At 38.5% G+C, this 12477-nt stretch overlaps 1 protein-coding gene across 1 annotated transcript in view; it reads left to right on the forward strand.

Moving 5' to 3' along the window:
• The first annotated feature begins 541 nt into the window (after positions 1 to 541).
• kif4 (kinesin family member 4) overlaps positions 542 to 12477 on the forward strand; it is a 141460-nt gene continuing 129524 nt past the window's right edge. Inside the window, exons 1-3 of the mRNA XM_081390432.1 lie at positions 542 to 967; positions 2237 to 2360; positions 3063 to 3177. Of these exons, the coding sequence (XP_081246558.1) occupies positions 2238 to 2360; positions 3063 to 3177 (238 nt within the window). The 5' untranslated portion in view covers positions 542 to 967; position 2237. The remainder of the gene's footprint in view (positions 968 to 2236; positions 2361 to 3062; positions 3178 to 12477) is intronic.

Consider the following 12477-nt stretch of genomic DNA (forward strand, 5'->3'; position numbering starts at 1 on the left):
TTTAATTTCAGATTGTACATATAATGAGTTGTCTCCGCGGGTGTTATGCAGCAGCCTGGTGGTCAGTGTAGTTCCATTCACAAATAAATAAATATCCTACAAATACAAATAGGGCAACAGTATTTTACCCAAACCCTGATTGGCTATTAGATGTGAGAAGACAAACAGCGACCATAAATGTAAAGAAACAAAGTTTTTAGAATTTCCTAACAAGCAACCATATTTTTATTTTTTAGACTTATACTCTATGGACTCAACCCTGACCACTTTACTGAGGAAAGAACTACATTCCCGTGAAGCATTGGGAACAGCATAATCGAATTTTTCACAGTGCTTCCAGAGCCATATTAGACATTCTCTGGTGCTTCCTATGAGTGCTTCATGTGAGTGGGCGGAGTTAAAGAGCTACTTTGGCGCGTGTTGCTTTGGTCGACTCTGATTGGTATTATTTTCTGTACAGCGTCATGGGTAATGTAGTTTTCATCAGGAATTCCGCTGTTAAACACGATTGTTTTAAAAATAGGCTGAAATAATCATAGACAGTAAAAGAAATGGACATAGCGACCCCAAATTATGCGGCCTGACGGCTTTAGTAGGTCTGTTTTTTAAAGGTTTATAAGTTATCGCTCAAAATCAATTTCCCTATGGAGAAACGGAATACAGTTTTTACGACAGTCTATGGGCGGAGCTGAATTGATCGACCTCTTACGGCAGAGGCGGAGGAGGTTATTTGAAAGTGGCGGGCAGGGTCTTTCTTCAGAGATGCTAACGCTGTGCTCGAATTTGAATGGCAGAAACTGTTAAGGACGTCTGTCTTAACAAAAGATAACGGTATCCCGTGAGGGCGATTAAGATTACCATTTTTCTTGTTTTATTTGAAACTGTTGTCAAGTTTGTGTAGAAAGGAACGTTTACTACGCTTTACTCTTCGAGCCCGATAACAACAGACTACGTTACAGGGCGGAAGGTAACGTTAATGACATGCATTTTAAACATCCCGGTTTGTTGCTATCAGCTCCTTATTTTGTTCGTGTGTTGTTTAGTTCAAATTTATTTTTATATGTAGAAAGTGTGTATAAAGATACCTGATAATGGCTTTAAGTGTAGGCTAGTTCAGGACTTAGGCCTGTTGGATAAATCATAACGTTAATCTAACAAGTTAGTCATTAATGTTTTTTTCTTGAAGACTGATTTTGAGTTTAAGCAGGAATTAAGCTTTTTGTTTTGTTTTGTTAAAATAATAAAATGTAAAAAATAATGGAGATTGGTAGGAGGTTGTATTTTGAAACTTTGAAGTGTTGCTAATGCAACTCATTGTGTGCTCCCTAGACATAAAGAGAACATATTGACGTGTGTTCCCTTCTCTTTAGTCCTTTTTGTTTTCGTTACTTGGTCTTGAAAAGGTCTTTTAAAAAGTCTTAAATCTACTATAATAAAACCTGCAGAAACCTTGTTTTAGTCAGTTGCATACAAACTTGGACTGGATGAAAAAGTAACTAACGTTATCTATTAAACTAACTTTACATTGAATGTTGCTGTAGACCGCAATTAACTGTCAGCTGCACTAGTTTCACAAAAGTGGCTTTTTGTTGACTAACTTCTTCAAATGCAAACTTTAATCTTTGGTTTTAATAATGCTATTGCAAAAAGTAGTAGGGGCCATTGATGGAACACATTAGGATTTAAGCACCTCCAACCCAAAAGGCTACCGTAGTGTTTTGTTAATATGCAGGCAATTAGTGATGTCAAACTCTGAGTGCTCAACTATGTCCCTAGATGACCAAGATTAGCCCATTACTAAAGAATTGTAGTTTCTAGTTTCATGATGCAATTGAAAGAGGTGAATTGCAGGGTGCACTTTTGGGGGACTCTGGTTATCCACTAAATCCCTGAAGTTTTTTTTTTTTACACCCTTTTTGAACCCAGTCAGTGTGCCTTACAGCGCTTTTCTGTCAAAGGAAAGCTGTGACGAGTGTCAGCTGTTTTGTCTAAAGTTGTTCAATGTCTAGGCTAAATGTTTCACATAATGCATTGTGAATTTGACAACTTTAAGCTTGTGTAGTGCAACAGGCTTTCATTGGTGTCTTTGGTTGATCAGACTAATTATTCTTAGACACAGTATTAACATAATGGCAATAACTATGTAACTGGTCTGGTCTTGCTCTGTGCACACTGACTTTGCAAGACAATATGTGAGTTGGGTTGTCATTTGATTCAGCCTTATTTGCTCTTCCAGCATGACCAAGGAGGATGAGAGAGCCATTCCTGTGAGGGTTGCGCTGAGATGCCGGCCTCTGGTTCCCAAAGAGATAAATGAAGGATGTCAGTGCTGTCTTAATTTTGTACCTGGTGAACCTCAGGTGTGTATCATGAGATCTTGCCTATTTCATTCACTCTTTTGCATCAAAAGGTCATGTCAGTACTTAAAGATTCATGAATCCAGCATGCCAGCTGCCATATCACCCTGTAGCCCAAGGCTGGTTGCCCACTGAAGCTAAGCAGGGCTGGGCCTGGTTAGTACCTGGACTGGAGAGACCTTCTGAGAAAACCAGGTTGCGGCTGGAAGAGGTGTTAGTGAGGCCAGCAGGGGGTGCTCACCCTGTGGTCTGTGTGGGTCCTAATGCCCCAGTGTAGTGACGGGGACACTATACTGCCTAAAGAGCACCGTCCTTCGGATGAGACATTAAACCGAGGTCCTGACTCTCTGTGGTCATTAAAAATCCCAGGATGTCCTTCGAAAAAGAGTAGGGGTGTAACCCCGGCATCCTGGCCAAATTTGCCCCTTGGCCTCTGTCCGTCATGGCCTCCTAATCATCCCCATGTACTGATATACTGATTGGCTTCATCACTGTCTCCTCTCCACCAGTAAGCTGGTGTGTGGTGTGCGTTCTGGCGCAATATGGCTGCCGTCGCATCATCCAAGTGGATGCTGCACATTGGTGGTTGTTGAGGAGATTCCCCCATCTATGTGAAGCGCTTTGAGGTCTCAGAAAAAGCGCTATATAAAATGTAACAAATTATTATTATTATTATGAAATCTTTTTTTTTTCTTCCCATTTCAGGTCATTGTTGGCGTTGACAAGGCTTTCACCTATGATTATGTGTTTGACCCCACAACAGAACAGGAAGAAGTTTTCAACTCCGCTGTGTCTCCTTTATTGTCTGGGCTTTTTAAAGGTATGTAAAACAGTCCCACCAGGATTTTGCGGGTCTCTGATTTGTTTTCAGCCCAAAGTGGCTTGACACCATGCTGGTGTGACCAAATTGAATGGTGACACCAGCACAGAAATACTTTTGATCTCCTTTTTTGAAAATACAGAGTTGTGAGACACAATAGCTTGCACACTGAGTCAGTACAGTGTGTATGTATTCAGTGAATATATATATATATATTTTTTTAAGGGGTGTAACGATATTCAAACCGTACCGAACTCGCCCCGCCCTCTGCTGCCCCAATGTTGAGGCTTTGTTGAGGTTGACCACACTTTACATTGTCACAAAACAAATTTTTCCTCTTTGGCATTTGATTAAATAGTAGCCTAATTAGGGGTGTAACTGTACACGTATTCGTCCTGCAGATTTTTGTGTCTTATGTGTACAAGACGAATACAGCGTTGTAGCCTAACCACCAATAATCGCATTAAGCTCTGTGTTTTGTTACTTTCGATAAACAGTGTCATTTCAAATTGTATCCATTTTAATCATGAAATTCAAACAATAAATACCGTTTTGACGCTCTTTAATGTGGCGTGACAGATCACTATAAGCACCTCAGATTAAGCAGCAGTGCGAGTGAACGCGATTATCTCCTCCTAATAAACGTGAATGAAAGCTACAATTCAACTTACTGAAACGTATCTCATATAATCGCTCAATCAGTGTTTCAATGGCGGGAAGATATCACTAAACCAGCTTGTAAACAATATCCCACGTTGCATTACATCATTTACCTCATTTGTTAGTTTGCCAGAGAAATTAACTCTTTTGCTAAGCACTATATTAGCCTACATATTCATTATATTTTACTTAACTTGTTAGTGATGTCTTGATTTAATGTATGTTTAAAGGTCCCGTTCTATGCCCCTTTTCACAAGATGTAAAATAAGTCTCTGATGTCCCCAGAGTGTGTATGTGAAGTTTGAGCTCAAAATACCCAACAGATCATTTTTTACAGCATGTTTAAATTGACATTTTTTGGGGCTCAGAAAAACGAGCCGTTTCAGTGTGTCCCCTTTAAATGCAAATGAGGTGCTGCTGGACGACACAGGGGGCGGAGCTTCATGAGCTCGTGCTCAGTCTGTCAGGAAAAATTCATCTCACGGAATGATGATAATATCAGAAACTCTCAGTAACGGCGTTCATTTCGATACGGACAATAATGCCTACAGAGTCAGATTGCTGTATAGAGATGAAACAGGTATGGTTTAGTAGTTTAATTACGGTTATTATAACGTATTTGTCATCTGCTTGTAGTCTATGTATCCATTATTTATTAATAGCCTACAAGTCTGCTGTCTGAATGATGATCAAACATGTACTGATGAGTTTAATAAAGTTTATTGTACATCACACAAAAGATGAAGCGTCAGTTTTACTTCAGAAAATCACCGTAAGAGCTGAGTAAACACAGTAGCCTAAGTTATAAGAAGTGCGCAAGTAGCCAGTAGAGTTGAGGGAGCATTCCTGTGGGCGGAGGTTAGTCAAGAAACGGTTCTGGTGATGTCACTAATGCAGGATGTAGAGGGGTGTAGTCCAATCGAGCCGTTTTTTTGTAGTCAACTTCTGTTAAATAAAATATCTCGCTTGGCATTGAACTTTGAGCTTTATAATTTTACAGATATTATTTATGCTCTAACAGCAACATTACACACTAACTAAAGTTTGAAACATGGAATCGCATGCAACGGGACCTTTAAAATGTCATGAAAATAACTGCCAGTGTGTAAATGATTATTTCAACAACGAATTGGAGTAAAAACATAATTTTACAATTAAATTTAGAAGTTAATGCAAAAACTGCCTTATGTGCAGTTTACATGTTAGCATACAATTTGTTATTTGAGTGATTTATTATTATATCTAAAAATAAATAGCAACTGAATTTAGGCTAATAGTTTGGGCTCTATTGTTAAGCTTTAATATTATAATAATGGGCAAGTAAGGGCTCAGTTTACAGCATTAGCAGAGATATATATTTTTTTAGCCTTAAACTTTTAATTATAACTGAATTCATTTAAAGACAGAGACACAATTTGTTCAGTAAACCACTGTTTATAAAAAAAAAAGCAATTTTATGTTTAGTTTTCTCCCCCCTGCTACACCGAATCGTGACGTCAAAACCGAGGTGTCAGTTTTGTGTAACGGTACGGTACACAAAACTGACACCTCGGTTTTGACTTAGAATCTAGTATTCCCGTGATACTTTTGTCTTTTATGAATTTAAAAAAGTCTCGTCTTCTGTCCAAACAAACAGCGCTTCCTTTAAAGAGAGATCAACTTTTACGTACACCAGGTGACCTGTAAATGCGAAAAAAATGTTTCCATTGCAGTGTTGCTAAATATTCCTTTTTCTAATTGTCTGAAAAACCACTTCATGCGAGCGTAAAATCTATTTTTGATATGTTTTTTTTTTTTTGGAGTATAGTTGGGTATTAGTATAATATTATGCATTACCCTCTCCATCGTTCAAATGGGCCTGCCTCATAGGAATTTGTCTTTCCTTTTGAAACATGAGTTTCAAAGCCTTTGTGCTGTGTATATATGGTCAGTTAATTCCTGCTTGCTTCAAAATCGAATTTACTATAGTATTCACTGTGATATAACAGCAGGACAGTTGAACACCTATCTATTAATTTGTTTTCCCATCCGAAATGCGCAACTAGGTCCAGCACTGGGTGTCACATTAAGATTGAAGTCTGGTTCATGTAATTTTGCATGAGTGGCATATGCAAAGCATCGTATATAGGCTACTGTGACCTAGGCTATATTTTATTGAGAATGTACTATTTTAAAATACAATGTAGAAAAAGTAAAATAATAATAATAATAATATATTATATATATATTATATATATATATATATATATATATATATATATATATATATATTATTTATATATTTTATATATATATATATATATATATATATATATATATATATATATATATATATATATATATATATATATATATATATATATATATATATATATATATATATATATATATATATATATATATATATATATATATATATATATATATATATATATATATATTCTTCAGTATAAATATCAGTATTTATTTATTTAAAGTGGACACTGGCCTAAGCCTGGTAAAAAGGAGCCATCAATGGTCTTGCCTTTAATTATAGCCATATGTTTAACATGTGCTACAGTTATTACAAAACATTTTCATAAGTGCAATGCAGAGTCAAGAATTTCAAATTTTGTACACATGAATTGACTAAGCTATTAATTTTCCTGGAAAAACCTGGATATTTAGATATTCCAAGAAATTACAAAAATCTTTAAGAGCTTAGTAAAATAAAAACTGTATCTGTTAAGGAGTATGAAATAAAAAAATTCAAATAAGAAAATAAGTCAAGTTAGATTTTTACATGGCACTTTGCAAGACAAAATTGTCAAACTGATAAGGTTTCAGATGCTTAAATGTACCTCATATTGTGCAAACAATTAACTAACTATTACTTAATTATTGCTTTTGTTTTATTAACCAACTTTGCAGGTGTGGATGATCGGTTACTACCACAAAAGATTTTGTATAAATCAATCTAACTGTTAACTCTTCAACTTTCAGGGCTCCAGACTAACTTTTTCTAGAAGCACTGTAGCCCCATACTGAGAATTTTAGGAGCACAAGCAGAAAATGTAGGGGGCCTAGGGGCACAACTCAAATCAACCTGCAACACAGTTATTCACATTTTCCTGCATTTTTCCTGTATTACTGACCAGAGGAGACCTGGCCCCCCGACTGAGCCTGGTTACTCCCAAGTTTTTTTTTTTTAGAGATGCACCGATTGATCAGCTGGTGACTGGAATTGGCCGATTTTCACGTGATCGGCCGTGACCGGCCGGTCAGTCGGACATGTGCTGATTTTATGCCGGTCAAATGCACTTGGGCGCCGCATGATTCACATTGCGAAACATCAGCATCACACGTGCACACGGAACGCACATGTAGGAAACCTTGTGAATTATGGCCCTCTCACCCCTCTTTCACACCGCAAATGTGAGCAGCGCGTAATTTTTTTCGGCGTGCATGTTAATCAGTGAGTGTATTCACACCAGCAGCAGGAGCAATGCGTGAGCGTCAAGCAGGGGCGTCGTGTGAGCAGCAGTGAAGCGGGGGTTTCGGCGCGGGTCTATTTTTGCTACGGTGCTCAAGCTCAATTAAAGTGAAAGCACACTTTTGATGGACAAACTAAAAATGAATTCACACAAATTGCTCAAAATGCACAGAATAAGTATGTCTAGTGTTTTGACAAGAACTCCAGTATGTCAGAAAAGAAAACGAAGACTCAAAAATATTTGTAGAAGATTTACCCATTTAAACTTGTTTTCATTATTCAGTTTTGTTTGCAACTGCAAGTATGGTTATGATTATAAAAAATAAAGTAAACTAGCCAGAAATTATAGAAATATCTTTATACTGCAAGGCTATATATATATATATATGTGTGTGTGTGTGTGTGTGTGTGTATTTCCCACACCAGGAGTAATTTATATAGTTCTATTTTATAGCGATTATCTGTTCAAAAAAATGATCTATGTTCTATGCAAAATGTTCTATTAAAGAAAAGATAGAAAATAAATATTTGTGTGTGCTGTAAAGTGGTTAGAAAAAATGAAATCGGAATCGGCTAAAATCGGTATCGGCAGGTCAAACTCAATGAAAAATCGGAAATCGGAATCGGCCTAGAAAATTGTAATCGGTGCATCTCTTTTTTTTTTTTTTTTTTTTTCATTCTGTCACCTGATGGAGTTTTGGTTTCTTACCACTGTCGCCTTTGGCTTTTGGCTTGCTTAGTTGGGGGCATTTAATATTCAACAATATTACTGATCTGCCTGCATTGACACTTTTATATGAGAACTGAGCTGAGCTGGACGATGACATCACTGTTTTCTCCAGAGCGGCTATATATATAAATGAACTAAATTAATAATTTTTTTACAACAAAAATGAACCATCACTGAACTTACTTAAGCTAGACAATGACGCTATTTTCTTCTAGATCTGCTGAACAACAGAAACAAACTTTGTTGCATTATTTTCCTGTTATCACTGTAAAGCTGCTACAAAACAATGTATTGTAAAAAGTGCTATATAAATTAACTTGACTTGACTGACAAATTCCTTGGTAATAAATAGACTTAACTTAAATTACAATGTGAGTTTTTATTTTAAGTTCACAGGGCTCCAGACTAACATTTGAGGGCAGCAGCCAAGGCTGCGTTCACACTGTCAGTCCAAATCTGATTATTTGTGTATCCGATTGGAATTTCATCTAAAATTATTGACGTCCGACTCCACACTGTGTATCGCAACTGTTCAGATCCGATTTGTGTGTCCATGCAGCTCTTTTGTTTTAAGGAATATTGGCATTGGTTTCTATAGCAATGACGTTGTGTTGGTAGGAATACGCCAAATACAACAACCGCAACCGCAAAAATTATTTACATTTTACAACATGACAATGTGTAGCTGCCTCGCTGGTTTACTGTGTCAGTAGGGTTAGACAGCGGCAGAACTGTAGGAGACTGGTATGAGCGGCTTTATTCCGTGCTGTCGTCTCCGTTATATTGTAATTTTCTGCTCGTCCAGCACTTTGGAACAACACAGCCTTGTTTCTGCAACAACTTTCATTATGTTTCCTTTAACAACGTTTGACGTTTACGTTTTATGTGGCGTGAGAGTCACATAAACCATGCAAAATCCGATCAGAGCGGTCAGGCTGAAACAGGTTTCCAGAAATGCGATTTGAATAGGATTTCAAACTACATATGGATATTAGAGGCCGACCGATAAAGGATTTTGAAGGCCGATACCGATACAAATATTTGTTGGTTTTAAAATCCGATATTCCGATATATCGGCACATATATATATATATATATATATATATATATATATATATATATATATATATATATATATATATATATATATATATATATATATATATATATATATATATATATATATATATACACTCACCTAAAGGATTATTAGGAACACCTGTTCAATTTTTCATTAATGCAATTATCTAATCAACCAATCCCATGGCAGTTGCTTCAATGCATTTAGGGGTGTGGTCCTGGTCAAGACAATCTCCTGAACTCCAAACTGAATGTCAGAATGGGAAAGAAAGGTGATTTAAGCAATTTTGAGCGTGGCATGGTTGTTGGTGCCAGACGGGCCGGTCTGAGTATTTCACAATCTGCTCAGTTACTGGGATTTTCATGCACAACCATTTCTAGGGTTTACAAAGAATGGTGTGAAAAGGGAAAAACATCCAGTATGCTGCAGTCCTGTGGACGAAAATGCCTTGTTGATGCTAGAGGTCAGAGGAGAATGGGCCGACTGATTCAAGCTGATAGAAGAGCAACTTTGACTAAAATAACCACTCGTTACAACCGAGGTATGCAGCAAAGCATTTGTGAAGCCACAACACGCACAACCTTGAGGTGGATGGGCTACAACAGCAGAAGACCCCACCGGGTACCACTCATCTCCACTACAAATAGGAAAAAGAGGCTACAATTTGCACGAGCTCACCAAAATTGGACAGTTGAAGACTGGAAAAATGTTGCCTGGTCTGATGAGTCTCGATTTCTGTTGAGACATTCAGATGGTAGAGTCAGAATTTGGCGTAAACAGAATGAGAACATGGATCCATCATGCCTTGTTACCACTGTGCAGGCTGGTGGTGGTGGTGTAATGGTGTGGGGGATGTTTTCTTGGCACACTTTAGGCCCCTTAGTGCCAATTGGGCATCGTTTAAATGCCTGAGCATTGTTTCTGACCATGTCCATCCCTTTATGACCACCATGTACCCATCCTCTGATGGCTACTTCCAGCAGGATAATGCACCATGTCACAAAGCTCGAATCATTTCAAATTGGTTTCTTGAACATGACAATGAGTTCACTGTACTAAAATGGCCCCTACAGTCACCAGATCTCAACCCAATAGAGCATCTTTGGGATGTGGTGGAACGGGAGCTTCGTGCCCCGGATGTGCATCCCACAAATCTCCATCAACTGCAAGATGCTATCCTATCAAGATGGGCCAACATTTCTAAAGAATGCTTTCAGCACCTTGTTAAATCAATGCCACGTAGAATTAAGGCAGTTCTGAAGGCGAAAGGGGGTCAAACACAGTATTAGTATGGTGTTCCTAATAATCCTTTAGGTGAGTGTATATATATATATATATATATATATACAGTGAGGAAAATAAGTATTTGAACACCCTGCTATTTTGCAAGTTCTCCCACTTGGAAATCATGGAGGGGTCTGAAATTGTCATCGTAGGTGCATGTCCACTGTGAGAGACATAATTAAAAAAAAAAATCCAGAAATCACAATATATGATTTTTTAACTATTTATTTGTATGATACAGCTGCAAATAAGTATTTGAACACCTGTCTATCAGCTAGAATTCTGACCCTCAAAGACCTGTTAGGCTACGTTCACACTGCAGGGCTTAATGCTCAATTCCGATTTTTTGAAAAAATTCGATTTTTTTGCAAGGCCGTTCACATTTCCAATTAAATGCGACCTTTTGTGATCTCCTGTGTGAACGTGAAATGACCCAGAAGTGACCTGCATGCGCAGAAGAGTACTCAACGGTCAACGACGTCACTCGTCGAGGTCGACCCGTTCGGCAGATTTACCTCAGCTCGACGAATATGCAGTCCGTTTTCAAACCGACGACTACTTCAATGCAGAATTATGACGTTTTTCGCGTATCAATGACGTGCGGGTCGGATACATGCAACCTGGCCGTTCAGACTGAAGTCGCATTTCAAAAGATCGGATATGTATCAGATTTGGGACCACATACCCAAGTGGCCTGGGTCGCATTTGAAAAGATTGGATCTGTGTCGTTCAGACTGTCATCAAAAGATCAGATACAGGTCGCATAGGGGCAAAAAAATCGGAATTGGGTCGTTTCAGCCTGCAGTGTGAACGTAGCCTTAGTCTGCCTTTAAAATGTCCACCTCCACTCCATTTATTATCCTAAATTAGATGCACCTGTTTGAGGTCGTTAGCTGCATAAAGACACCTGTCCACCCCATACAATCAGTAAGAACCCAACTACTAACATGGCCAAGACCAAAGAGCTGTCCAAAGACACTAGAGACAAAATTGTACACCTCCACAAGGCTGGAAAGGGCTACGGGGAAATTGCCAAGCAGCTTGGTGAAAAAAGGTCCACTGTTGGAGCAATCATTAGAAAATGGAAGAAGCTAAACATGACTGTCAATCTCCCTTGGACTGGGGCTCCATGCAAGATCTCACCTCGTGGGGTCTCAATGATCCTAAGAAAGGTGAGAAATCAGCCCAGAACTACACGGGAGCAGCTGGTCAATGACCTGAAAAGAGCTGGGACCACCGTTTTCAAGGTTACTGTTGGTAATACACTAAGACGTCATGGTTTGAAATCATGCATGGCACGGAAGGTTCCCCTGCTTAAACCAGCACATGTCAAGGCCCTTCTTAAGTTTGCCAATGACCATTTGGATGATCCAGAGGAGTCATGGGAGAAAGTCATGTGGTCAGATGAGACCAAAATAGAACTTTTTGGTCATAATTCCACTAAACGTGTTTGGAGGAAGAAGAATGATGAGTACCATCCCAAGAACACCATCCCTACTGTGAAGCATGGGGGTGGTAGCATCATGCTTTGGGGGTGTTTTTCTGCACATGGGACAGGGCGACTGCATTGTATTAAGGAGAGGATGACCGGGGCCATGTATTGCGAGATTTTGGGGAACAACCTCCTTCCCTCAGTTAGAGCATTGAAGATGGGTCGAGGCTGGGTCTTCCAACATGACAATGACCCGAAGCACACAGCCAGGATAACCAAGGAGTAGCTCTGTAAGAAGCATATCAAGGTTCTGGCGTGGCCTAGCCAGTCTCCAGACCTAAACCCAATAGAGAATCTTTGGAGGGAGCTCAAACTCCGTGTTTCTCAGCGACAGCCCAGAAACCTGACTGATCTAGAGAAGATCTGTGTGGAGGAGTGGGCCAAAATCCCTCCTGCAGTGTGTGCAAACCTGGTGAAAAACTACAGGAAACATTTGACCTCTGTAATTGCAAACAAAGGCTACTGTACCAAATATTAACATTGATTTTCTCAGGTGTTCAAATACTTATTTGCAGCTGTATCATACAAATAAATAGTTAAAAAATCATACATTGTGATTTCTGGAATTTTTTTTTTTAGAT

This window comes from Scardinius erythrophthalmus (genome assembly GCF_964197995.2).
Source record: "Scardinius erythrophthalmus genome assembly, chromosome: 17".
In the NCBI taxonomy this organism is placed as follows: domain Eukaryota; kingdom Metazoa; phylum Chordata; class Actinopteri; order Cypriniformes; family Leuciscidae; genus Scardinius; species Scardinius erythrophthalmus.